This window comes from Lontra canadensis, unplaced genomic scaffold (genome assembly GCF_010015895.1).
Source record: "Lontra canadensis isolate GAN:19392208 unplaced genomic scaffold, GSC_riverotter_1.0 scaffold35, whole genome shotgun sequence".
Classification (NCBI taxonomy): Eukaryota; Metazoa; Chordata; class Mammalia; order Carnivora; family Mustelidae; genus Lontra; species Lontra canadensis.
In genome coordinates, this window is record NW_022631029.1 from 10338288 (window position 1) to 10365430 (window position 27143).

The 27143-nt window shown below is 48.3% G+C and overlaps 1 protein-coding gene across 2 annotated transcripts in view; it reads left to right on the forward strand.

Moving 5' to 3' along the window:
- The first annotated feature begins 1401 nt into the window (after positions 1-1401).
- The window catches only part of DNAH1 (dynein axonemal heavy chain 1), a 75354-nt gene continuing 49612 nt past the window's right edge, over positions 1402-27143 (forward strand). For both annotated transcript variants that reach the window (XM_032868239.1, XM_032868240.1), the window contains exons 1-9: positions 1402-1475; positions 4441-4792; positions 5794-5866; positions 7998-8172; positions 8609-8765; positions 8916-9048; positions 11550-11711; positions 12294-12546; positions 26337-26494. In XM_032868239.1, coding sequence (XP_032724130.1) covers positions 4460-4792; positions 5794-5866; positions 7998-8172; positions 8609-8765; positions 8916-9048; positions 11550-11711; positions 12294-12546; positions 26337-26494 — 1444 coding nt within the window. In that variant the 5' untranslated portion in view covers positions 1402-1475; positions 4441-4459. The remainder of the gene's footprint in view (positions 1476-4440; positions 4793-5793; positions 5867-7997; positions 8173-8608; positions 8766-8915; positions 9049-11549; positions 11712-12293; positions 12547-26336; positions 26495-27143) is intronic.

A 27143-nucleotide genomic window follows, 5' to 3' on the forward strand; every position in this document is an offset into this window, starting at 1 on the left:
GGGCTTTGAGGGTCTTTGTCTCCTTGAAGAGCTATGGCCACCTTTGCCCCCAATCCCCTTCTTACCCCTTCTTTCCTTCTGCAATGGTCACTGAGCACCGACCATGTGAATGCCAACAAGAAAAGCAAATAACACCACAGTTTGGGCTTCGGGAAAGTTGCACCAGCATTGGGTCTTGAAGGATGAATAGGAGTTGGCCAGAAGCAGGAGTTGGTGGAGAGAGGTATTCTGGGCGGAGGAAGCAAAGCCTGTGCAAAGGCCAAGTTACTATCTCCAGCCACAGCTTACACTCTGCCTCTGTGCTCCTCATGGCCGGGCCTCTCTAGATCGCCCATTCAACAAACACACTGTAAAGCAGAATCCAGTTCAAATCTGAATGCTTAGTGCTCAGCTCCGACTGGGCACTAAGCGCGCATTGCTAAAACGTCAAGTAAAGTTGGACATTTGTCTAAGGAACCTCAGGTCCTACCACCTCCCCCAACACCAACCTGCCTTACCAAGCCTCAGTTTCTCCATCTACAAAATGAGGCCAACTCTGAGAAAGCTCCCTGGGTAAGGGTTCTCAGGTTGAGGTGGGATAGTTTTTCAATTTTCTTTTGGTTTGTAACCCACCTCTTACCCTTACAGGAAAAAAAAATGTTAAGACTAATACACCGGACTTCTGTAAACTTTTACATTTCTCAATTGTTAGTATTGGACCGCTTTTGTTTAATCTCCTCTCTATACTTATCTTGATATAAATTTAGCTGAACCATTTGAAAGGAAGTCACAGCAGTGGACGTCCTGACATTTGTCCTGAAATTCTTCAGCCCACATTGGTTAAGACAAGGACAGTCTCCTATACAACCACAATACCATTTTTCACATCGAAGAAAATTAGCAGAAATTCAATATTTAGGACAGACAGGAGGATCAAAGCCTGAACCCATGCCAGGTCTTTGGAGCAGATGGGCACCTGAGGCCAGAGATGGGGGAGGGGGATGAAGGAGCACCCACTGCCCACCCTGAGGAGTTGAGGAGTTGTAGCCAGGGGTGTGTGTGTGTAAGCTGAGCCGCCACAGAACAGAAGCGACCCTTTCCGCAGCGACCTAACCATCTGGCTCACAGCTGTGGCTTAGATACGAACTTCCTCAATTATTACCCCCCAATTATTTACATAACTTTAATTTTTATTTTATTTTTACTAGGATGCAATCAAAGTCCTCACACTACGTAAGGCTGTTTTGTCTCTTACTCTATGAGAGTCCGGGAGGGGCGATGGGTAACGGAGCCTGGATTTGACTGCCTAGGGGGCGGTCCCTGTCCCCAACCCACCGCGCGGGTGAGGGAAGCGGCTAGCGCGGGGCGTGCAGACCCCGGGAGCGTTCGCGGGCGGAAGTATCGCCCGCCGCGCGGATGGCCCCGCCCCCTAGCAACAGGCCCCGCGTCCCTCCCTAGAGACGGGCCGCCTGACCCCACTCCGCTTGTTGGAGCCGGTAAGTCGGTGGCGCCGAGGGTCGGCAGGGCGAGAAGGGGCAGGGGCACTTCGACTAGGCGCAGAGGGCTAGTGAGCCGGGAGGAGGACGCCCTCCGGCCCAGGGTCCACATTCCTACTTACGAGTCTGCGCACCCGGTTTCCCCAGCCTTGGCCCGTGGGAAAGGAGTGGGGCGCGCTTTTAAACAACCCTGCAGAAAAGTCCTGTACTTACTAGGCCGGTGTTTTGCCCCTCCCCCCGCATGGCGAGGCTGTGGCCTCTCCCCCGCCCCGCTCTCCGCCCTGCGGAAGGCTCCTGCAGGGAAGGAGCCCACCTCCACCAACCACTCAGTCCCTTACCTAACGCCACCTGTGACCGTTCTTAGTCGTCCCTGTCCCCACCTGCAAATCCGCAGAGTACTGCGGCACCTGTCTCAGGGTGGTTATAGATAATAACTGATTTTCTTGTTTGACTCACTTCATTCATTCATGGAATCATTTAGCCAGCACTTTCTTGGCACCTACGGTGAGCCAGGCCCCTGTCCAGTCCTGCGGTAGGTTGTGAGGTTTCAGAGATCAACGTTGTTACTCGAAAATTCCTGCATTTGCAGCTCTCATGATCACCTGGCAGGGTAGAGAGGTGTGCACATAGAATACAGGGAGATGTTCACTGGTGGGAGGAGCCTATGACAGCTGGGGGAACACAGAGGGGCTCCAAAAAGGTGGGGAGAACCTCAAGCCTTTGTGGTTATTACTATCCACAATATTGTTTGCCAGCTAACACCACCAAGGAAAGAGACTTCAAAAATCCTTTAAGCCACACATCTCCTTTTTACATGACACCTTACCTAGAACCTGGTGTGTGAAACAGATGCAGGGTCTTCATTGAATCAGGGGGTGGATGGCTCTGAAGCCCTTCTGCTTAGGCTCCCCTCCCCATAAGCACTCACTTTGCAGAACCTCAGGGCTCCTCAGTGCACAGTTTGAGAACCACAGTTGTGGCGCTTAGGGACATGGACCTTTGGGTCAGCCAGAAGTGAAGACTTCCATTTCCATTCTGGTTCTGCCATTTCTTGGCTGTGTGTCCTTTGCAAGGTCCTTGTCCTCTCTGGACCTTAGTTTCCTTGTTTATGGATTAGAGATGACCGTAATATTTGTTGTGAGGATCCAAAGCCCTTGTTTATTTGTGTCCATCCAGCCAGTGCTCAGTGGGTCGTTGGGTCACATGGGGTTGAATGACAGTGAATCCACCCCAAAGCTTCTGCTAGCCAAGCTATTAGGACTCCCAGGTGATCTGACTGGGGAGAAAGAATACCTTGGGTTTAAATTCCAACTACCGCTCTTGCTGGCTGTCTGAACTTACGTAGGTCCCTTAACCTCTCTGAGCATCATTCTCCCCAGCTCTGAGAAATGTGGATAGTCTCAGTTCTCACCTCAGAGGTTTGAATGAGATGTTGCACGAACCACATCTAAGCCTCTAATAGCACTCCCCGTTGCAGACACTGTGCCTGCTGGGGTCACCCCCACCATCTTACTGGTCAGTTTCCCCACGCAAATAGGGGAGCGTTCCCAGAGTGACCTGCAGAGGCTTGCTGGCAACGGTATCCTCACGCTCTCGCCAGCCCTGCTCATTCCCGCACAGACACCATCACCTGTGGGGCTGACAGGAGATAGAGGTATGTCTGTTTGTCCATCTATCAGCAGGTCCCATGCACACCAGCAGCATACAGGTGCTCAGAGCTAGGGTGGAATGGGAAGGGAAGTCTTAGATCTTTGTAATGGGCCGAGGGATGGAGGGGAAGCAGGATTCTGGGTTTGCAACTCCCTCTCATGCCTTCCTTCTTGGGATGTGCCTGAATAGGGTCCCCACTGCCAATCCGCTCAGAGGGAGAGGGCTCATAAGAGCAAGAGCTCCCCCCCCCACCCCGCCACTCCCCATCACAGACTCCTTTTGCCTCCAGCAACATTGTGCTTTCCTGGACATTTCTCCATCTGTTATCTTGGCCGAGCCCGATGACACACCAGCTTGACGGCCAAATATATTGAAACACATTTGAGAGCTGGGGAAACCAGAGAGTGGGAAGCCCTCCTGTGGCCTGGGGTCCCCAGCTTCTCCAAGAGCTGCTCTGTAAAGTGATTTTATTCAAAGATGAGCAGACCTCTGTGGGTTTGCAGCCACGATGGGGCTGAGCCTCAGCAGATCCTCTGTTCTTTAAGGTGCTCTGGGAAGGGCTGGTGACTGTCAGCAGGATAGGCCAGCCTCAACAATGTTTTTGGCACTGGCCCTGGGAGGTGGCTGGCCACCAGGGAGTGGATTCAGGGAGCTGAGTTCTGGTACGCCACGCCTGACTGGCTAGAAGCTGGGCTGCCTTTGGGCTCAGAGTTTGGGGCTTCCTGCCAGAGTCCCATCTGCCTTTCATGGGCCCTACCATGGCCTTGCCAACTCCCCCCCTCCCCTCTTCTTAGAAATGGATTCGGCAGCTGCCCTCAGCTTCAGCACTGCTGGGTAGCTTTGATCCAGACAGTCCTGGCTGCCCAACCCGCCTTTCAGACCCCTCCAGGCAGGATTCCCCTGCAGTGATCCAACAGGAAGCCTAGGCCAGCCAGGGGCACCTGGTGGCTAAAATGGAGATGACAGAGCATTACACGCCCAGCCAACAGGGCAGCCTGTACCACAAGTTTGCTTTGTGCCAGTGTGCGGGGTTGGGGTGGGGGGAGTGGGGAGAGGGCCTTGCTTGGGTCAGCGTAGGCGTTTGTTAAGACATTTCTCACATTCAGCACCCAGGGAAGGCCCTGCTGTCTCCCAGGGGGACCCGCCTGGCACTGTGTGTCTGTCCAGATTAGGAGACCCCTGTCTCTGTCCCCAAGCCCTGCGTGGGGGGCTGTGGCTTGTTGCAGGATGCAGACAAGGCGACCCTGTGTCCTGGTGCCCCTGGGGGCTGAGCAGAAGCTGGCAAGATCCCAGTAATGCCAGTATCTTCTCCTAGGAGCGCCCCGAGAAGCAGCATGGAGCAGCCTAACAGAGAAGGCCAGAGCCCAGGAAGGACCCCTCAGGGCCCAGAGCGCGATGGGACTCCCATGGACCAAGAGTGTGGTCTGAAGAGGACCCTAGAGTTTAACCTGGGGAGGATTCTTCTGGGACCAGATTTTGGGTCAGAGAAGCCTCTTCCAAGTGCTGACCCCGATCTCCTGCCTTCGTCCCTGTCCCCACCCACGCTCTCAGACTTGGGGCAGCCCCGGAAGTTGCCCCTGACAGGCACTGATAAGAAGTACCCCCTGATGAAGCAGCGTGGGTTCTACTCGGACATCCTCAGCCCTGGAAGCTTGGATCAAATTGGGGTGAGTGTGGAGCTGTCCCCTACCTAGTCAGAGCTCTCCTGTGGGTTCCAGTCACCCACCCACCCTCCCTCCTTTCCTTCCTCCGTCCCCTCCCTCCCTTTGTTCCTTCTCTCCATCAGTCCATTTCTTCACTTGTCTGTCTGGCCATCTAGCCATCTGTCTGTCTAGTAAATTGTCCATCCATCCGCCCATCCACCGGACCATCCATCTATCTGTTCCTCCATCTACTTGTCCTCTCATTCAACAGTTCATTACCAAGTATCTCCTGTGCGACAGGCCCTGGGCTGAGTACTGGTGACAGTGAAGATGAGACATCTTTGTCCGTATTGTCATGGGGCAGTGGCTTTGGTGGGGGAGTGCTCCCCTAGCTCTGGTTGGGGAGGGGTTCCTTGGACAAGGTGGCATACCATGTGTTTACTGGGTGGCTGGCGGGGGCTTGAGGACCCTGACAGAGGCCATGGCCTGTGTAGAAGAGGAGGAAAGAAGGTGAGGGGACAGATTAAGGCTTGGGGTAGGGGGATGTTGGAGAGGGGATAACTAGGGGAGGGTTCAAAGAGCCCCAGAGTCCTGGACAGCCTTAGGAAAGTTCTAGCCAGGACGGGTCAAGAGAGATAGGGCAAGAAACCACCAATCCTCACTATGCTAGGGGTGCCAGACTTGCCCTTGGTGGAGGAGACATGCACAGAGACACCTGCTGGTACTGTGGTCCCTCCCATCTTGTGGCTCAGCCTCTGGACACAGCAGGGGTGATCTCAGAGGAAGGAGGGAGCTGTGCAGGACAAGAAGCAGGTGGGGTCGGTGTGTCCTAGGTGGCTGCAGCTTATTGTCCACTGTGGCCTCTGAAAGGGGAATTGTGGAAACTCACTGGTTCTGCCCCATCCCCGTGACCCTGGGTGTTTCCTGGTGGGTTTGGGGGAGACATTTGGCCTTGTGGTCCCTCCCAGGTCTTGCTTCTCCCCAAGATGTTTACATCCCCTCAGAGTTCTGGGATTTGGTTTTAGGAAGTGTGCCGTGGTCCCTGCGTGAACCAAGACCTCCTGCGACAGGCCGACCTTGACCAGTTTACTCCAAACGGTCAGTGCCCAGAGGGACAGGGTGGATGGGTGGGTGCATTTAGAAGCAGGGCCTCTGGTCTTAGAGAGATTATTTCTGCTTGGCTTGGAATCTCAGTTTCCTTAGCTGTAAAATGGGGGTAACAAGACATAAGGTGCTTTGTGAGGACCAAGCTAATGGTTAGTGCTCAGTGAAGCACAGCTTTCTCTTCCTCTTAGCAGAGCTGTGACGAGGGCTCCACGGTGGCTGGGCTGCTTAGGGCCAGAGCATCCGTTCTCTGCCTGGCTGGAGACACTAGGGTGTTTACTTGTGTAAATTCTGTTTTCTCCCTCCCCTGGAACATGAGCTTGGAGGAGGCCAGAGCTGTGTCTGAATGGTCCTCGCAGGGACCCCAGCACCTAGAGCAGGACCTAGCACAGGAGATCTCTGCTGAAGGAGGAAAGGGTGACTCTCCTTCCTCCCAGGCTATGCACTGAGTCTTGTAAGGTCTGGGACAGGACTGTGGGGTGTGGGGCCGTCTCCACAGGAGAAGCAGCAAGCTGGTTGGGGCCCTGAGTGGCAGAGAGGAACTGGCTGGGGACCCTCCCACCTGGCTGGCAGACGGGATACCCCCTTCAATCAGGCCCAGAGGGCCCAGCTCCAGGAGCGGCTTGACTCTTTGCTGGCATCTCCTAGATTAGTGCCCCTGAGCCTTGTGGGATCTGGGAAGCCCCAGAAGTGGCCCCGGAAACAGCACGTGTATGTGCATTTGTGCAGTGAGCTGAGGATCCGGGCTATTGTGCTCTACAGTCTCCCAGACAACTGGGGCTCAGAAATGCTTACAGAGCACAGATCTAAAGGCTGTGTGTGGCTCCCACCATCCATGGGAGGTTGGAGTGGGGTTGCTCAGCGGCTCTGTACCCCCCACCTGCCTGAGGAAAAGCAGTCCCCCAGAAGGCCACAGGATAGTGGCTTCCAGGCCATAGAAATCCACTCTGTGGCTGGAAGGCCAAGGGGAGGACTTGAGAAGCCTGCCTGGGACTCACGGGCCCAGCTGAAGGCCAGGCTTGGTTGTCCTCATCCTGCCTCCTCCTCGGCCCCTGGGATTCAGGGCTGGGCCCAGAAGCCCATGATCCTGGGAGGGGAATGGTGTCATGGACCCACAGTCTCAAAAACATGATTAGCCATGCCTTTTTGGTATTGTGAGGTTCCCTGAGCACCTGACAACTTTGGGAGGAGAGCAGACTTCAGCTGAGGACCGGTGCCTCTGCTGAGCCTCTCGAGTCTTCTATGGAGCCCCAGAGGCTAATCCCAAGGTGGGCTATCCTGAAGTGTGACTACCTCTTGTCTCTGGAGAGGTGGTGAGGCCCAAGGAGGGGGTCACCAGGGCCTCCCAGGAGATTGGATGGGGGCCATCACTGAGCCTCTGTGAGCCTCCCCAGCTCCTGGGAAAGGTGACTCATCTCCCAGAGCATATTCCCATACCCCCTTTCCCCACCTCTCGGGACTTTCCTTTACTCTTAACATCCCAAGTCCCGGGAATCCCTAAGTTCCAGGTAGACTGGAATGGTCACCCTACCGATGGGTTTCTCCCCGCCAGCTGTTCTGTCCCAAGACCTGGAATGGAAGCCTCTGTCTGCCCTGGTTGTCTAAGTAGGGGTGGCCATTTTGTGCCCTGAATGTCCCACAGGGCCAGGGTGATGGCGCTACCCGCTCATACCGTATCCAGAATGCCTTGACTTTGGAAATGCTCCTGGGGGTTGAATAGCATTGACCATTGATTGCTATGCCTGGGGCCTCTGGAGTAGGGGCGGCAGGGAGCTACCACTTTGCCTTCCTGTCTAGTTATAATCCCCATTGGTCATTGGATTCAGCATCTGGCTTGCACAAAGGCCACCAGTGTGGGGAGGAGAGGTGTGGGGAAGAGATGACCAAGCATGCTGGCTCTGGACAGGGAGAGCAGGAGGCCTTCCAGAGGCCCTTGTCCTCCAGGCTTGCACTCTCTTGGGTGCTTGGTGCCAAATCTGCCTTCTCCTCGCCACTGCCAACCACAGACAAGCTCTGAGCTTTCCTGGCCCCAAAGCATGCATGCCTGGTCCCTAGTACTTCGCCTTGGGGAGTATTGGGCCCTGGCCCGAACCCCTGCCATTCCCGTCTGTGCCTCTGCCTGCAGTCAGAACCTTTGAGATTCCTGAGGACTTTGATGATTACCTGGAGCAGCAGCATATTGGGTCCACCACTCAGATGCTCACTCAGACTGACTTCCCGCCGCAGGCCTATGAGCCCAAGGTGCAGGTGCCTTTCCTGGTGCTGCCAGGCCAGTGTCCCCGCAAGACTGAGATCGAGAGGTATGGCTGAGTTGGCATCGGGCAGGCTGGTCCTCTGGGAGGGGGCATCCACCCAACTCAAGGGGGCGGGGGACAGCAGGCAACTAGGTGACGATCCTCATAGCAGAGGTTATGAAAACGGTCTCTGTGCAAACCTTCTAGCCCTTTGGTTTCTTAATAGGGACACACTGCCTTCCTTGCTGTGGAAATGGGGTGGGTGGCCTTTGAGTCAAAACAGTGGAATTGCCAGGCAGGACGGAGGGCAACTGGGGCCCAGGACACCAGCCCCACTCCCGACATCACTTCCTGATGAGTTCCAGCGGGGGTGGGGGGCCTGCAGGTGTCCCTGGGCCACACTCCTATCCTCCCCTCCCACCCTGTGGGTCCTTGCTAGCACCTGTGAAGCCGCCTCACATGAGCTGAGCTGTCATGAGATCCCCTCGTTCCCCTCTGCCAGGAGGAAGCGGCTGTACCTGAGTCTGGACATCAACCAGTTGCTGGCTGATGAGGGCATCGACTCCAACATGCTCATGCCCAGGCATCCAGATCCCCAAAACCCCCAGACCATTGACCAGGGCCATGACCCGCTCTTCCCCGTCTATCTCCCGCTGAAGGTGAGCCTAGTTTCCACAGAGGGCTGATGGTCAGGGGTGGAGGCCTAGAGGAGCCCAGCATTCACCCTCCCCCATCCTCTGGTACACCCCACCCATTTGACCCTGCTAGGGGTGAGCTCTCTGTCCCCACCCTCTGCCCGTTTCTTCTAGGTGTTTGACAATGAAGAGTTTGATTGCCGCACTCCCAGCGAGTGGATCAACATGGGCTTGGAGCCAGGGTCTCAGGTCAGGAAACCCGTCCCTGGAAAAGCCCTCCTGCCCACTGATGACATCCTGGGGCACGGTGAGCAGGGCCGGTGGGGCTGGGAGGGAAGGATCCCGGTCTGCACCATCCCTGATGGGCAGCAGTCCGGCCATGGACTCCTGGGCTGCCCTGAGGGCTGGGGGCCATGGGAGGTGAGAGCCCACACACTTTGAGGCCTCCCAGCTGGGATACAGACTAAGGGGCAGGCCATACAGAGGCATGAAATAGAAGGACCAAGGATGACATCGTGGGAGGGCTGGGGCAGGGACAGCTGGATGGTGTCTAGTTTTTTTTTTTTTTTTTTGAATCTTTGATTTACTGGTGATAAAAAAAAAAATAAGCAAGCTTGTTGGAAACATTCAAATGTGCATAAGGGGCACAAGTGAAGCCTTTCCATCCTGCCACCCAGAAATCACCATAGCTCCAGCTGTCCCTGTGGCCTCTCTGCTCTCACCACGGGGTGGATAGCACACTCGTCATGCTCACCCGTCTGCTTGCAAACACTCATTCATAAGCACCCAGCATCATCCCCACACGCCAGCCCCCTATGCTCACATACCCGTTTTCACGGCACACACTCATACTTCTGCCACTACCACATCCCCACACATGTGCCCATGCAGATCTCTGCCTTGTCTGCGTCTGCGGCTGTATTTGCTGCTGGAGGGAACAAGTGGTGGGGGTGGGGGGTGGTGGTGGTCCTTGGCTGCCACCTAGCCTGCGTGGCTGGTCTCCATGTGGGCATCCCAGGAAGATCCAGGTTAGGAGGTAGGATGTTGGCGGTAGCTGTCCCCGTCTGCAGGGCTGAGGGCCATCTCTGCTCCCTGCACCCGTGGGCAGACACACTGCTTTGGGGTGGGGAGCAGGGCTCTGGTGGGCTGCCTCCAGGACTGAGAGCCATGCTGGCTGGTTTTAAGACTGCTCAGCCTCCAGGGGTTCCCCCCACCAGCAAGTCCATTGAGCAAGCTGTAAATTTATGTTTCGATTTAAAAACATGTTAATGCTGGAATCAATTTCTCTGAACTAGACAAGAAACCCAGAAAGTTCCCTTTACTTTGGACTTAATTACAAAAATAATTTAACTCAATTGTTCCCAGATCTCCAATTCCTGGTGATAAAACCAGAAGGTGTGGGGCTGCATTAACCTTAAATGCACCGAGTACCAGCCTCCACGAAGTGTTTCTGCCCCGCCCCCACAGGCCACACCCCTTCGCCCAAGCCCCTCCGAAGGCAGCCCCGCCGGTGGGAGGAGGGGCTGGCAGGAAGCGATTCTGCTAGAGACCTCTTGTGTTCTGCTGGGGGCTTCTTGTGACATCTTTTTCTCTAAGCTGAGCCAAGACAGGTCAGCCTTTTCAAAAAAGAAGCTTATAGGAAGGGGAGGGATGGGAAAAGCAAAACAAGCAAAGCCAGCGAGTTTACCACGGCAAGCTCCTTTACCCATCTTTCCAGCTTTAACCAGAATTCCCGCCGTTTTTCCTCAACCCAGTGTGTAGAACCCATCAGTTTATTTTAAGGCACTTCTGCTAGGCACTGTGCCACGTGCGTCTTCCTTCCACAAAAGCATACGGAGCACCTACTATGTTCCAGTTTCCATTCTAGGTACAGAGACACAGCTGTGACCAACACAGATAAGGTCCCACCTGCCCTTGAGGAACTGCCCCTAATGTGAGGAGGCCAACCAGCACCAGGATAGGATGCATACATACTGTGACTTTAGACTCTGTGAGGGACACAAACAGGGTATCAAGTCAGAGAGTTCCCGGGGCGAAGGTGCTCTTGTAGGCAGAGATGCTTTCTCCAAGGAGAAGCCATTTGAGCAAGGAACAAGCCAGCAATAAGGTGACCGGAGCCAAGACTATTCCAGGCAGAGAGGATAGCCAGTGCAAGGGCCCTGAGGCAGGAGTAAGCTCCAAAGTCACAGGAACAGCCTGACATGTAAAATGGCTGGAGAGAAATGTGTAGGGCTGGTAGTGGCAGGAGATGAGCTGAAGAATAGGGCAAAGGCTTTCAGCCAAGGAAGTGGGTGGGAGGCCCGTCCTGACCAACAGACCGTGAGGCCCACTTGGGGCCACTTCTGGGCGGTCATCATCTACTTTGCCCTGACCTATCCTGATATGAGGGGCCTAGGGGCTCAACTGCCATGTGCAGCCCACAGAAAGGGGTTCACTCTGGCCTTGGTCACCTTGAAGGGGTCCAGTTCAGACTTGAGGAGTTTTACAACTATATCCTCAACAGGTCTCTCTGTGCCCGGGGCTCTCCTGCCTCCTGTCCCAGCCCCGCTGGCCTGTGTCTCTGCCGGCCCTGAAGGGGTCATACAGAGCACAAGGAAAGAGAAGCCTGGTGCTTCTGGCTCCTCCTCACCAGGGGTCCCCCAGAGGCCAGCTCAGCTGGGAGGAAGCAGGGGCCTTGCTTTGCTGGAGCTAGAGGCGGTCCATCCAGACTAGTAGCCACTAAGACTCATTCTCAGCACCTGCCGCCCACACTGAGGCCCCTGCCGACCCTGGGGCAGAGAGCACTGGCGGGTTCCCCTCCTGTTTCAGAGGACCCCAAGAGTCCGAAGCTCAAGTATGAATGGTGCAGTGTCGGTGTTCTGGATTATGACAAGGAGAAGAAGCTGTATCTGGTGCACAAGACCGACCAGAACGGCTTGGTGCGAGATGAGAGCGGGAAGCCCATCCTGAACGGAGGGGTCACCGCTGAAGGTGGGAGCTCTCTGCACCCCCCTTGCAGACCCCCCACATAGGCCCGTGACTGAGGCCCACCCCCACCCCCCAACACAGCCCCGTCAGGCCTGAATTCTCCCTTGCTCTGTGTCCTGCGGCTGTCTGTCCCCTGACCTGTGAAAACCCCAGGACGCATCACTCAGAGACCCCAGGAAGGGCAGACTGCCATTAACTGATAGGTCCACTCTGAGCTGCTGACAGAGCCACTCCCAACACACTGCCAAGAAGGCGTCCGAGGCCCATCGATCAGTGATGTTCCCCCCACCGCCGCATCGTGTGGCAATGATGGATGGGGACATGGGCAGCCACCCCAGGGACTCTTCGTCTGTGCACAGCTCTTTGCAGCTGACAAAGCACTTTCACATCCAACCATGGCAAACTGTGAGGCAGGCCGGCCCACGGAGTGTGCCCATTCTACAGATGTGACAGTGTGTCAGAAAGGGGAGACCACTTGCTCAGGGCCACCACGCCTCAATCACAGAGCCAGGCTGGAGCCTCGTGTTGCAACCCAGAGAGTCTGATTGTGTTCTGTGTCCCCTTCTCCCCCTCACCTGGCCCCAGGAAGGCCCCCCCTCCTCACCTGCCAGTACTGGGTGCCCCGGATCCAGCTGCTCTTCTGCGCCGAGGACCCACACGTGTTCACACAGCGCGTGGTCCAGGCCAATGCCCTGCGCAAGAACACAGAGGCTCTGCTGCTGTACAATCTGTACGTGGACTGCATGCCCTCCGAGGGCCACCAGCTCATCAGTGAGCAGAGCCTGAGCAAGATCAAGCAGTGGGCCATGAGCACACCCCGGATGCGCAAAGGGCCCTCGTGAGTCCCCACCAGACCCTACCTCCCCACCCCATCCCTGACATCACTTCCCCCTGGAGTTCATCTGTGGGCCATTTCTCCCACCGCACTGCGGACTTTTGGGCTCTAACTCGTCTTGTTCATCTCCAGATCCTTCATTATCAATATTGACTCATGGATTCTTATTTTATTTGAAGGGTTATAATCTGTTGCTACTATTTTTTTAAAGATTTTATTTATTTATTTATAGACAGAGATCACAAGTAGGCAGACAAGCAGGCAGGGGTTGGGGAGCAGAGAGCCCAATGCGGGGCTCGATCCCAGGGCCCTGAGATCATGACCTGAGCCAAAGGCAGAAGCCTCAACCCACTGAGCCACCCAGGCACCCCCTGTTGCTACTATTTTATATTTTGATGCCCAAATTGCCCCAGATTGGGCCAGAGGGAACCTCTTCAAGCTCATTTCTGTGTCCTGATATGTTCCTATTGGTCTTCAAGCATGTCTATACTTTTGGGCACAGCAAGAAGTTCTGGGCTCATCTTGTCCTTCTCCAGACCCAGCCTTGAAATCAGATATTTCTCCAAGGAGCCCTGGTTCTTTTCAGTGGGGGAATGATATGTAGAAGCCAAGATCTGGGTACTAGATATTCTCCCGTTGCTACTGGAAAATCATTGCTTTGAGGTTCTTAGACCAGACAAATCTGGGGCATAGATATATTATGACATTATATTACATTGTTATTACGTATAACCTCCACACACACCCATGTCTATTTCTGTCTATTGATTTATCTGTTAAAAACCATGGGTTCTATAGTGATACCTTCAAACTGCCCCTAGTTCTCATTCTCACTTATACACATTTGTTACTTCTCTCCACAGAAGAAAACCAGCTCCCATTCATTGTTCCTAGTATATTTGTTCAGTCCCAGAATGCGCAGAAAGTAGTTTCAAACTGCTAATTCATACTCTTTAGAAGAAAAACCTTACTAAGCAGAACTTGATGGACATGTAGTGTTCTTCTTCTCTTCACCCTGGGGGGCATTCAGAAGTTAATTTGCTTTAGTTCTTCCCATGCCTTCAATGGGATATGTTCATTTGATGAAATACAGGGTGGTTCATTTGTTTTATGTATTTAATGGATGTTTTCTCTATATGTTTCTCTCGCTGACATCATAAAGATATCCTCAGATCGGTCCCTCTCCATCCCCATTCACTCTATCCTCTCTACATCTCCCACTTTCAACCCTGTTCCCACCACGTGTGCATAGCTCACCAGTGTCATTAGCTCCTGCTATGTCCTTTCTGTATTTCTTTCTGCACAAATGAGCAGACACACACGTATTCTTAGACCACCTTCCTTCCTACTCTGAGAGCGGCTCGCTATGGATATCTTTTTGCATGTTACCTTTCTCACTTCTAGTATGTCCTGGAAATCAATCCGTGCGATCTCATTGAGACTTCCTTCCTTCTTTTTCACAGCGGCACAGCAGTCCAGTGTGTGAGTGTACCCTGCTTACTGTGGCTTATTCGACCGTTCTCTATCATATAGGCATTTAGGTCATTTCCAGGATGCTGCAATCATAAACAGTGCTACAGTGAATAACCTTGTGCCTTCTATGTCCGTAGTGATGGAAGGGTAGCTTTACAGGTAGCTGAGAAGTGGGATTGCCAAGGCAAAAGATAGGCACCTCTATAGTTTGGTTAGCTATCCCCAAACTTCCCTCCGTGGGGGTTGTGCCGTTTGCATTCCCACCAGCAGTGTGTGAATGCCTGTTCCCCCACAGCTTTGCCGAGGGTGTGTTGTCATGCTATGTGATCTTTTGCCAGTCTGGAAGATAAGTAAGCAAGCAAGGTAAGTAAGACTGAACTGTTATAAGTGAGGCTGAACATTTTTTCCATCTTTTCATATAATTAAGGGTAAGTTTAATATATTTTTGGGACTTGCCTATTCATGTCTTTTGCCCATCCCACCCCCCCGCCCCCCGGCCAGGCTCTTGAGCTTTTTTTTCTCCCTCTGATTTTAAGTGTTCTTTATTTATTAGGGATATTGGTCCTTCATCTGTGATTCGTGTCGTAAATTTTTTCTCCTGGTTTGTCAGTTGTAGTTTGACTTTGCTTATGGTAATTTTTGCAATATAACTTAAAAATATTTATCTAGATAATGTTATTAATCATTTCTCCCATTACCTCTGGGTTTTGAGTCATAGTGAGGACCCTTCCCCATACTGAGGGTTTCTTCCCGTACTTGTATGGTTTCATATCCTTGTTCGATCTTTATGTATAGTGTGTGGTATGGATCCAAAATTTACTATTTTAACTGTTTTTAAGTGCACAGCTTAGGGAAGTTAAATGCATTCACACTGTTGTGCAACCATCCCTACTGTCCATCCACAGAACTTTGTGAAACTCTGTACTCATTAAACAATAATTCCCCACTCCCATTTCCCCCCAGCCTAGGGCAACCACCCTTCTACTCTGTGTCTCTGTGAATTTGACTGCTCTAAGTATGAGGGCAATCATACAGGCTTTTCCTTTAGTGTCTGGCTCATTTCACTGTGTATAATGTCTTTTAGGTTCATGCATATTGTAACAGGAGTGGGAATTTCCTTCCTCTTTTTCCTTGTAATCGCCCATCGTGTGCACATACCGCATCTTATTTATCTGCTCATCTGGGGATGGACACTTGGGCTGTGGCCATATTTTGGCTACTATGAACGTGGGTGTACAAATCTCTCTTCGTGTCCCTGCTTTCTATTCTTTCGGGCATACACCTGGAAGTAGAGTTGTTAGGTCATATGGTAATTTTATTTGTTGTTGTTGTTTAGTTTTTATTTCATAATCATAAACTTAACTTTGCAATCCATCTAGACTTGGAGAGGGGTATGGAAAATATGGAACCCAAAGAACTACAGTGAAAGCACAGATTGTAGGCCATTATGAACAGATGGGAGAAGGAACCGTCTGGTGGTTAAGATAAAACACACATTACAGTTATTAGAGTTTTTCCACAGTCAGCAATGGTGAATGGTGAACTGCTCTTGTCATTCCTGGTCCCAAAGCACCCAATGGTTTCCATGGTACTCTGTCCTCTTTCACCTGGCCAAAGACCACATGCTTGCCCCTCAAACACTCAGCCTTGTTGTGCAGATGAAACACTAGGAACATTCGTGTTGGGTCCTGCATTTGCCATGGACAAGATGCCAGGACCCATGTGTTTCAGGCTGAAATTCCCATCATCAGATTTCTCCCTCTGGCTGGACCTGCCACCAGTGTCATTATGGCGTGGGAAGCCATCACCTTGGCACACGAACCCTAGAATAATTCTGTGACAGCGGGAAACTTTATAACCAAATCCTTTCTCTCTATGCTCAGAGCACAAAAGTTTTTGGCTCTCTTTAGAACTTTGCAAATGGCTCGAAAGATACATGGCCCAAAGTCTCATGTTGATGGCAAATGTCTAAGAACATCATGGGGTTGACCATGGTAGGGTGGCACAGGACAGCTCCAGTGGCGTCAGTGGCATCTGCGAAGCCCTGTTTGTAATTTTGGAGACGCCATCATCCAGCTGCCTTAGGCGGCACCCTGTTGCATATTCCCACCTACGGGGCTCCGGGGCTCTAACTTCTTTACGTCCTCGCCAACATTTCTTTTCATTTTTTTCCTTTACAATAGTCATCCTAATGGACGTGCCGTGATATTTCATTGTGGTTTGTATTTGCACTTTGCTAATGCTTAGTGATGTTGACATCTTTTCATGTGCTTATTGGCCATTAGTAGGTCCTTCTTTGGAGAAATGTCTATTACAATTCTTTGCCCATATTTGAATCCAGCTGTTCGGTCTTTGTTGTTGAGTTTTATGAGTTCTCTATATATTCTGGATATCAATCCCTTATCAGATCAGATATGTGGTACTTTCTCCCATCTCCTGGTTTGCCTTTTTATTCTGTTGATAGTGTCCTTTATATTACTAGGACACCAGGTTTTTCACATTGATGAATTCTAATTTTTTTCCTTTGTTGCCTGTGCCTTCAGTGTCATAGCTAGGAGATCATTTCCAAATCTACTGTCATGAAGCTTTCCCCCATCTGTTCTAAGAGTTTTATAGTTTTAGCTCTTACATGAGGTCTTTGATCCATTTTGAGTTAATTTTTGTAAATGAGGTTAGCTAAGGGTCCAGTTTTATTCTTCTGTATGTGGAGATCCAGTTTTCCTAGCACAATATGTTGAAAAGACTGTTCCTTCCCCCATTGAATGGTCTTGGCATCCTTGTTGAAAATCATTTGACCCATATATATTGAGAGTTTATTTCTGGACTCTTTGTTCCCTTCCTTTGGTCTATGTAACTTTATGCCAGTACCACACTGTTTTGATTACTGCAGCTTTACATTAAGTTCTGGAATCAGAAAGTCTGAGACCTCCCACTTTGTTCTTTTTCAAGATTGTTTTGGTTATTTGGGTCTCTTGAGATTCCAATGACTTCTAGGATGGATTTTTCTATTTTCGCAAAAAGTGTTGTTGGGATTTTCTCGTTGCTAGAATTTTGATAGGAATTTGCATGCTTATTTTCCTGTGAGCATTGTGTCAATTCCTCTAGTTCTATCTTAAAAACACTTTGTATTTTGGTGGTGCCTGAGTGGCTCAGTTGATTGGACATCTGACTCTTGATTTTGGCTCAGGGGGGATTGAGTCCTGAGTCAAGCTCCACATTAAGAGTGAGGCCTGCTTGGAATTCTCTCTCTCCCTCTGCCCCTCCCAAAACTTGCATTATCTCTCTCTTAAAAAAAAAACAACAAAACAAAACAAAAGAAAAGCCCTTTGTATTTTTAATGGAACTGCATTTTTTAAAATTTATTTTTTTTAATTTTTTTTAAAATTTATTTTTAAAGATTTTATTTATTTATTTGACACACAAGTAGGCAGAGAGGCAGGCAGAGAGAGGAGGAAGCAGGCTCCCTGCTGAGCGGAGAGCCCAATGTAAGGCTTGATCCCAGGACCCTGAGACTATGACCTGAGCCGAAGGCAGAGGCTTAACCCACTGAGCCACCCAGGCGCCCCTGCATTATATATATTTTTTTTTTTAAGATTTTATTTATTTATTTGACAGACAGAGATCACAAGTAGGCAGAGAGGCAGGCAGAGAGAGAGAGAGAGAGAGGAGGAAGCAGACTCCCTGCAGAGCAGAGAGCCCGATGTGGGGCTCGATCCCAGGACTCTGGGATCATGACCTGAGCCGAAGGCAGAGGCTTTAACCCACTGAGCCACCCAGGCGCCCCTATATTTTTAAATTAACTTAGGTACAGCTGATATCTTTAGGATCTTGAACTGTCCTATCCAAGAACAAAGAATGTTCATTCATTTGTTCAAGACTACTTTTGTGTCTTTAAGAATGCTTTATCTTTTTCTCATGTAGGTTTTTCATATTAAATATTTTGTCTTCTTTGTTACTATTATAAATGGGATTTTCTCTATTACTGTGTTACTGATTTGTGTATGCTAATTTTATATCCTATTACAAACAATCCTTACTGAATTGTTTGAATGTGTTTTATCATTGATTCTCCAGGGCTTTCTAAGTATACAGTCCCTGTAAATAGAGATAGTTTTGCTTATTCTTTTCCAATTCTTATTCCTCTAATCACTTTCTCTTGCCTAATTGCATTTTCTAATACCTCCAGTACAATATTGAACAGTAGTGGAGATGGTGGATCCTCACCTTGTTCCTAATATTAGTGGAAGTACCTCTAGTAAGTTTCCCCCTTAAGAAAATGCTAGCTTTAGGACTTTATTTAATAACATATCCATTGAAACTTCTGTTTTCTCAAGTGTTTATTTGTCACAGGCTTTTAAACTACTTATGGAGATAATCATGATTTGTCTCCTTAGATCTGTTTTTATTTTATTTTATTTAAAAAATATTTTTTTAAGATTTTATTTGTTTATTTGACAGAGAGAGAGATCACAAGCAGGCAGAGAGGCAGGCAGAGAGAGAGGGGGAAGCAGGCTCCCCACCAAGCAGAGAGCCTGATGTGGGGCTCGATCCCAGGACCCTGAGGCTTATTAACCCACTGAGCCACCCAGACGCCCCTCCTTAGATCTATTAACATGGTGTATTATATTAATTGATTTTCTAGTATTGAAACAACCTTGGATTCCTTTAATAAATCCCACCTGGCCATGGTGTATCATTTTTTTTTTTAATGTGGTATTGGGTTCTGTTGGTTAGTATGCTGCCTAGAACTTTTGCATCGATATAAATAAAGTTGGTCTGTAATTTTTTTGTACTGTCATTATCAAGTTTAAAGTGAATTATGCTTGCTTCATAAGAAGAATATTGGTATTTTCCTTCATTTTTTCAGTACTCTGGAACAATTTTTATTGTATTGAGGTTATCTGGTTATTCCCTTCTGAAACCATTTGGACATGGTGCTTTTAGGGGGCATAGTTCCTTTATAACTTCATTTCTACAGGAATTGGTCCAGTTAAGCTTTGTATTTCCAATTTGGGGGTCAATTTTTATATATTTTGTTTTATATATTTATATATGTAATATGTTACATATATTTTATATTTTTTAATTTTTATATTTATATTATATGTTTTATATATTTTTATATATTTTATCATATATTTTGTTAAAAATGATCCATGTTTTCTAGGTTTTACAATATATTTGCCTAGTCTTTTTTTTTTAAATTTATTTTCAGCGTAACAGTATTCATTGTTTTTGCACCACACCCAGAGCTCCATGATTGCCTAGTCTTTTGATAGGTGGTCTCATGATTTAAATTTTTTTCTGTTTCGATGTTGATGTCTCATCTTATTTTGTAGAGTTATGCTCTCTTCCTTTTTTTGCTTAATTAAGTTACTTAGTGATTTGCTTGCTGCGTTAATTTTTTAAAAGTTGGATTTATTAATTTGACTGTTTTCTACATCTACCTCATTCATTTCTACTTTTTCTTTTTAAGATTTTACTTATTTATTTGAGAGAGAGAGAGTAAGATGGAGGAAGACAGAGGGACAAGCAGACTCCCTGCTGAGTGTGGAGCATGACCCGGGCTCGATCCCAGGACACTGAGATCATGACCTGAGCTGAAGTGACACTGACACGCTTAACTGACTGAGCCACCCAGTCCACTTTTTATTATTACCCTTCTTGTGCCTTCTTTTGGCTTATATTCGTTATATTTATAGGAATTTATATTTTATTTATAGGAATTTATATGATAGGATTTAATTCACTTATTTACATTCTTTTTAAAAAATATTTTAAAAAATTTATTTATTTGACAGAGAGAGATCCCAAGTAGGCAGAGAGGCAGGCAGAGAGAGAGGGGTAAGAAGGCTCCCTGCTGAGCAGAGAGCCCGATGCAGGGCTCGATCCCAGGACCTTAAGATCATGACCTGAGCCCAAGGCAGAGGCTTTAACCCACTGAGCCATCCAGGCACCCCCACTTATTTACATTCTTATTGATAAATATGTTTAAGGCTAATGAACTTTCTTCTGGTAACCTATTTAAAAATAGTCCATAGATTCTGATATGTAGTATTTCACTTTTTTTTTCATTCCAAAAATCTGATTTGTATTTAGCATTTCTTTAAAGAATAGTTTAATGTCAGGTTTTACAATTTTGCATATGAGAAGGACTTGTTAAATTGTTGTTAGTAATTGCTATTTTTATCACATTGAGATCAGAGAATGTTATTTATAACATTTCTATTCTATAGAACTTGCTGATGTTTTCTCTGTGACCTAATATATAATCAGTTTTTTGCTGAATGTTCTGTTTTGCACGTGAGAAGAGGTATATCCCCATAGTTAGGGTATAAGAGTTTTATATATACATGTATTCCAGAAAAGTCTATCTTATTATGTTATTTACTTCTAAGATATCTTTACTTATTTTTGTCCACAGAGAAGAGTGTATTATATTATCATTATTAATTGCAGCTTTTAGCATTAAAATGTGTTCTTGATCTGGTCAAAGGCTTTTTGACCAGAATTTTACTTTGTTTGATGCCGGATTTGTAACCTGACTTTTGTTGTTTCCATTTTCCTGATATATTTTTGCCCATCCCTCCATTTTTCAGCCTTTCTGAGTTAGTTTGTTTTAGAGAGGCCTCTTGTTATCAGCATATAGTCAGGTCTTACTTTATGAGTCAAATTAAAAATCTTTTTCTTGTAATAAGTGAGTTAAACCCATTAGTATTTATGGATAGAGCTGCTGTGTTTGATCTCAATTCTGTTTCCTTCTTTATGTGATGTAGTTTCTTTTTTCTTTCACTTTTTAATTTCTTTATTATTATTTTTAAATATTTATTTATTTGGCAGAGAGAGAGAGAGAGAGCACAAGCAGAGAGAGAAGCAGGCAGAGGGAGAGGGAGAAGCAGGCTCCCCACCGAGCAAGGGATCCTGATGCAAGGCTTGATCCCAGGACCCTGGGACCATGACCTGAGTTGGAGGCAGATGCCTAATGACTGCCACCTAGGCGCCCCATTAATTTCTTTTTTTTTTAAGATTTTATTTTTAAATAATCTCTACACCCAACGTGGGGCTGGAACTCACAACCCCAAGATTAAGAGTCCCATGATCTTCCAACTGAGCCAGCCAGGCACCCCTCACTTTTTTAAAATTTCTTTCAGCATTTGGGCAGATTTGTACCCTATTTTAGAAGTTTCTTTTGTAGTTAAGCCTTTTATAGTGCCCCATGTCCCTGCTTTCTTATTTATTTTATTTATTTGACAGAGAGAGATCACAGTAGACAGAGGCAGGCAGAGAGAGAGAGAGAGAGAGGGAAGCAGGCTCCCCACTGAGCAGAGAGCCCGATGCGGGACTCGATCCCAGGATCCTGAGATCATGACCTGAGCACTGAGCCACCCAGGCGTCCCTGTCCCTGCTTTCTTATTTAAACTGTTAATATCTGCTTTGTCCGTTTTTAGTGTTATCCTTCTAATCCCTTTGATTTCCTTTGTAATAATCTTGACTTTATTCTACTTTCCTCATCCCTTTCTCCTCCCATTAAAAAAAAAATGATTTATTTAATTACATTAGAGAGCACGAGCAGGGGAAGGGGCCAAAGAACAGGAAGAGGGGGAGAAGCAGCCTCCCCACTGAGCAGAGAGCCTTTTGTGGAGCTCAATCCGAGGAGCCCACCCCCACCAACCCAAATCATGACCTGAGCCGAAACCAAGAGTCAGTGGCTCAACCTCCTGAGCCACTCAGACGCCCCCTCCTCCCATTTTTAGTTGCTTTTTTCTCCTTACTGTTTTAATGTAATATTCTTCCATTCTCCTCTCTTTGTTTTATTTTTATTTTTTTAAAATAAATTTTAGTGATTGATTGATTGGATGCTCTATGCCCAACATGGGGCTCGAACTCACAATCCTGATATCAAGAATTGTGTGCTCCACTGACTGAACCAGCTGGCGCCCCATCTTTGTTTTAATCTTAAATCTACAATTAAGTTGACTGTGTATATCAGACTTTCTCCCTGAAGTTTCTCCTATCATCTTGCAGGGGAGGAAAGAACAATCCTCTTTTCTTATACTCTTCTAGGTTCTTGGCTGAGGCTCTGTAATAAAGACGGATTAGCAAGAGAAGAGCTTATAAATTTATGTTTCCCTTGACATAGGAACTTTTGTAAGGAAATGAAGATCTGAACAGATTAAACCTATGCTAGGTTTGATGAAGGATGGAAGGCTGTGGGAACTGTGGCAAGACAGAAGGATATGAGCTAAGGGTAGTAAACTGAGGAAAACAGTGAGACCTCTTCACTGGGATTCCTCTTGGTGTCATTCCATCTTGGAGCTGAGGATGCCCTTTCCTCTCCGTATAAGGAGGACACATCTCTCCTGAGGATCTTATGACCTGCTTCAGGGAAGCCATGTCTCAAATTCCTTCAGTTTAAAACATTCAGTATGCGAAGGTGCCATTTTGGGGAAGTGTGTCCTGAACCCCATCAATCTCTTGGTTGGGTGAAGCTCTTCTTCTAGTAGATTCCTCACCAAGGGCTCAAGAGTATATTGTTCCTAGAGTTCTTGCATGTTTAAAACTTGACAGACAACTTGATTCAATATAAAATTCTTGTTTCACACTGTTATTTCTTGAGGTTTTTTGTTTGTTTTGTTTTGTTTTTAATGTTACTTTTTTTGTTGCCTTGCTTTGAATGTTGATTTTGAGAAGCCCAGTGCCAATCTAACTCCCCTTCCCTTGAGTTTCCCTTGATAAAAAATAAAAATAAATCAGTTGATTTGTTTTTGGCTTGGGGGCCTTGGTTTTTTTTTTTTTTAATTTGTTTTTAATCTTTAAAGTCTAATCATTTTACTAGAGTATGTCTCATATGAAGGCTCCTATGTCAAGGGAAACATAAATTTGTAAGCTGTTCTCTTGCTAATCCGCCTTTGTTACAGAGCCTCAGCCAAGAACCTAGAAGAGTATAAGAAAAGAGGATTGTTCGTTCCTCCCCTGCAGTCAGTTTTATATCATACTAGAGTATGACCATTCTAGGTCAGTTTTCATAAGTACCAAATGGGCCTTTTAAAAACATAAATTGAGATATTCTTTATTTCTAGAATTTTTCTTGGATTATAGTTTTAAATATTTGTTCTGTTCCATTTCCCTGTTTTTCTTTATCAGATTCCCTTATATTTCTCTATCTCTTCTATCATCTATCTTGTTTCTTCTTTTTTTTTCTTTAAATTTATTTAAGAGAGAGAGAGAGAGAGAGAGAACATGAGAGGGGAGAAGGTCAGAGGGAGAAGCAGACTCCCCACAGAGCTGGGAGCCTGATTGGGACTTGATCCTGGGACTCTGGGATTATGACCTGAGTCGAAAGCAGTGGCTTAACCAACTGAGCCACCCAGGCTCCCCATATCTTGCTTCTTCTTTACCTATTTCTAATTTAACCATTTCTGCCACTTTTTTCTGTTTTTCCCCTCATTTTCATTTTCTTGGTTATATTCAGGTCTTTCTTCAATGTATTTTATTACATTTTTTATTTGATTCTGTTCTTCCTTATGCACCTCTTAATTTTGCCTCCATTCCAGAAATAATTTTGTTTCTTCAATTTTTTCCCTGAGTTCAATGAAATAGCTTTCGTTTCTTCCTGTTATTTGCCCACTTCTGTGTTTTGGTTGTGAAATTCCGATTCAAGGTGTTTTTCATATGCCCAAACACTTGTTTGAAGATATTTAGTTTGGTTTGAAATGCTGTGCTAGTTTTCTTCTGCTTTGTCTTTGATTTTTTGAGGGTTGGATGAGAATTTTGTTCAGGTAGGTGGATATTCATTCTCTCTCTCTCTCTCTCTCTCTCAGTAGTTTCCTGCAAGGGTCATCTACTTTCTCCCATTCAGTCCTTGGATGTGGGATGATTTACAAGATTCCTAATTCCAGAGCGCCCTCTTCTGTTAGGAGAGCAAACCATTTTTTTTCCTCTTCCTAAGTGGATAGCTCTGTGTGTGTGTGTGTGTGTGTGTGTGTGTGTGTGTGTCCGTTTGTTGGGGAGAGGGGTTGTCTTCCCAAGTTGTTTGTTTTTTCTTACCTTGCAGGACTCCATTTTTTAACTTTTAATTTGTTTCCCTTCACCCTTCAATCTCCAAAGTTGTCCTTTTCTTTCACCTTCCCTCTCCTCTGTCATGAAGCCTTTCAAAGAATGTTACCACGAATGAATGCACAGAAGTCCCGTCCTTGTCCAAGTGCTCTGAGTCTCCCAGACTCACAGTCAGTGTTTTCGCAGTTAGGGTGGACTTTCTCTCTTTCTGACAGGACTTCAGACCAAGCTTGGGGCTACCCCTCTTTCAGCAGACTGACCCCATCTTCCATGCAGGCTGGCAGCAGAAGGGGGAGCTGCAGCTTGTTGGGAACTGACCATTGTTTTTCTACTTAAAGATAATGTGAAGTTTGGGCATTTCCTTTGTGCTATTTGTGTTATTTGTCCTGCCTTTTCTTTTTTTCTTCTTTCCCTCTGTCTTTCGGGAACATCTGGGGAGGTTGGCATGGATGTGGCCATTCCCTTGGCTGTCCAGAATTCCTTTTCTCAGCTTTTGTATCACTGAGAATGTTTTGGGCTCTTTATAACAAATACGCTGGGCTCAGATTGGCTTAGATAGCAGGCAAATGCACAGCTTTGCTGATAACTAGAAATCGGATGCAGGACATGCCTGGCTCAGTGCGTGAGGACTCTGTCTCTGGTGGGGGCTGGCTTCATCCCCAGGTGGATAGCAGCAACAGTTTCAGAAGCACAAAGTCCAGATTCCACCGGGTCCTGCCCTAGATTGGATTCCCTCGAAGCTGGGCCTGTTTAGGGTGATTCTTGTACAAATGATATATTGACAGAGTCTTCCCCAGAGACATCTAAGGGAGGTGGCGGGATATAATGGAGGCAGGCTGCTGGAGAGAGGTGGCGTTTTAAGAGAAGTACAGCCTCTGATCTCACAGGGAACTCTGGAGCATGAACAAGACTACAGAATTTGTCCTGAGGAGGATGGGACAAGGGGATCGATTTTCTAGCTCTGTTTCAGTTGTTGATTTTTTTTTTTAAAGATTTTATTTGTTTATTTGACAGACAGAGATCACAAGTAGGCAGAGAGGCAGGCAGAGAGAGAGGAGGAAGCAGGCTCCCTGCTGAGCAGAGAGCCCGATGTGGGGCTCCATCCCAGGACCCTAGGATCATGACCCAAGCCGAAGGCTGAGGCTTAACCCACTGAGCCACCCAGGCGCTCCTCAGTTGTTGATTTTAACTGGATCGTGTTCCCACTCCTGAACCAATTAACAGTCTGATCCGTCTGATCACGACTCGCTTAGGTGAGATGACCCCAGAGCTGGGACAGGTCAATGTCCCCTAAGTCAAGTAAGAAAGGAGAGAGTCCTAGAACAACAGGAACGTGCAATGAGGAGGAAGTGGACATCAGGCAGGCAAGCAAGTCTACCTCTTGTGCCAGGCACAGGGGCGCAGCAGCAAACACACCCACAAAGGGCCTGCCCTCATGGGTTTTCAGTCTGGCCAGGGAGACACACAAGGAGAAAGCAAGGTGATTCAGGGCTTTGACAGATACGCTGGAGACAAAGCAAGACAAGGGAATAGAGATGTTGTGGAGGGACTCTCCTATCAAGAGACTGCCTCACTGGGGTGGTAACATTTGAGCTGAGTGCTGGAAAAAGTAAGGAGAGAAGATGATTCTGGCTGGGGGAATAACAGTGAATGAATGAAAAAATGCCCTCAGGCGTTTAGGATTATTGAGCCAGGGAGGCACTTTGGGGCACAAATGAGGCTGTCCTCATCTGGAGGGAACAGCGTATGCAAAGGCTCTGAGATGAGAGCTCAGAGTGCCTCCAGGAACCCAGGGGGCGCTGTCTGTGGCTGGAGCTGGGGTGGGGGTGGGGACAAGAAGGTGACCAGAGAGGAGAACAGGGAGGGGCTGGTCCCAAGAAGAGGTTTGGCTTATCCTAGGATGCAGGGGCCCAGGACTGATTTTTAGCAAGAGAAGGATGTGCTCAAACTTGAGTTTTGTGGGGAATGGACTGGAACTGGAACAGGCAGGGATCCCAGCAAGGCATCCCAGCAGGGATGCCTTGCTGGGATGACACAGGGAAATGAGAAGCAAAACAGGCAGAGTCGGGGCTGGAGGGTTTGACACTTAAGAGGCAGGGGACAAGGGTGATGGAGGTTAGCGGCTGGGGCCAGGCGGGAGATGTGCCCATGAATCTGGAGGGGAAGCCCCAAACACATGCCCACAGGTCGATGGCAGGACAGAGTGGGCCCCAGCCAGCGCACAGCATAGGGGTGACTCCCCTGTCCCCCTTCCCCATTGGCAGGGTTCTGGAGCACCTCAGCAGCCTCTCCAGAGAGGTGAACCTGGACTATGAGCGCAGCATGAACAAAATCACCTTTGACCAGATTGTCTCCTCTAAGCCTGACACGTTCTCCTATGTGACCCTGCCTAAGAAGGAGGAGGAGAAGGTGCCCAGGCAAGGTGAGGGCGGCTGGACAAAGGCGGGCCCCAGGGCCATCTGCCTAGCCAGAGCCCTCCCGCCCTTCCTGGAAGGTGGTCTGTAAACCCAACACTCCCAGCACTTACCCTGCTGCCTCCCCAGCTGCCTAGGGTGCTGGGGAGGGGGAGTGGGGGGCGGTCCATGAAGGCTCTTCTGGGGCACCTGGGTGGTGCAGTCAGTTGAGCGTCTGATTCCTGATCTCAGCTCAGGTCATGATCTGAGTCGTGAGATCCAGCCCCAAATTCGGCTCCATGGGCATGGAATTTGCTTAAAATGTTCTCTCTCCCTCTCCCCATCTCCCCATCCCCCTCTCTTAAAAAAAATACATAAATAAAATCCAGTAGTCTGAGTAGTACAGAAGGAAGCAGGTCATGGGTTAGAGGACAGCAACCGTTCAGAAGTGGACAGAAGGGCTCTGACGGTCTGAAGGACATTCAGCAGCAGCGGGCAGATGACATTGCTACAGCCCCGTTTGACCCATGGCAGACCGCGTCTCCAAGTAGGGACACGAGTTCCCCCAAGCCCTCCTTGCTTTAACTCTCCTGATGCCTGTGCATTTCATTTCCTAGACTTTGAGCTGCCACGTGTGGGAAGTGCCCAGGAAGCTGGGGTCAGGGGTGTGGACAGTGG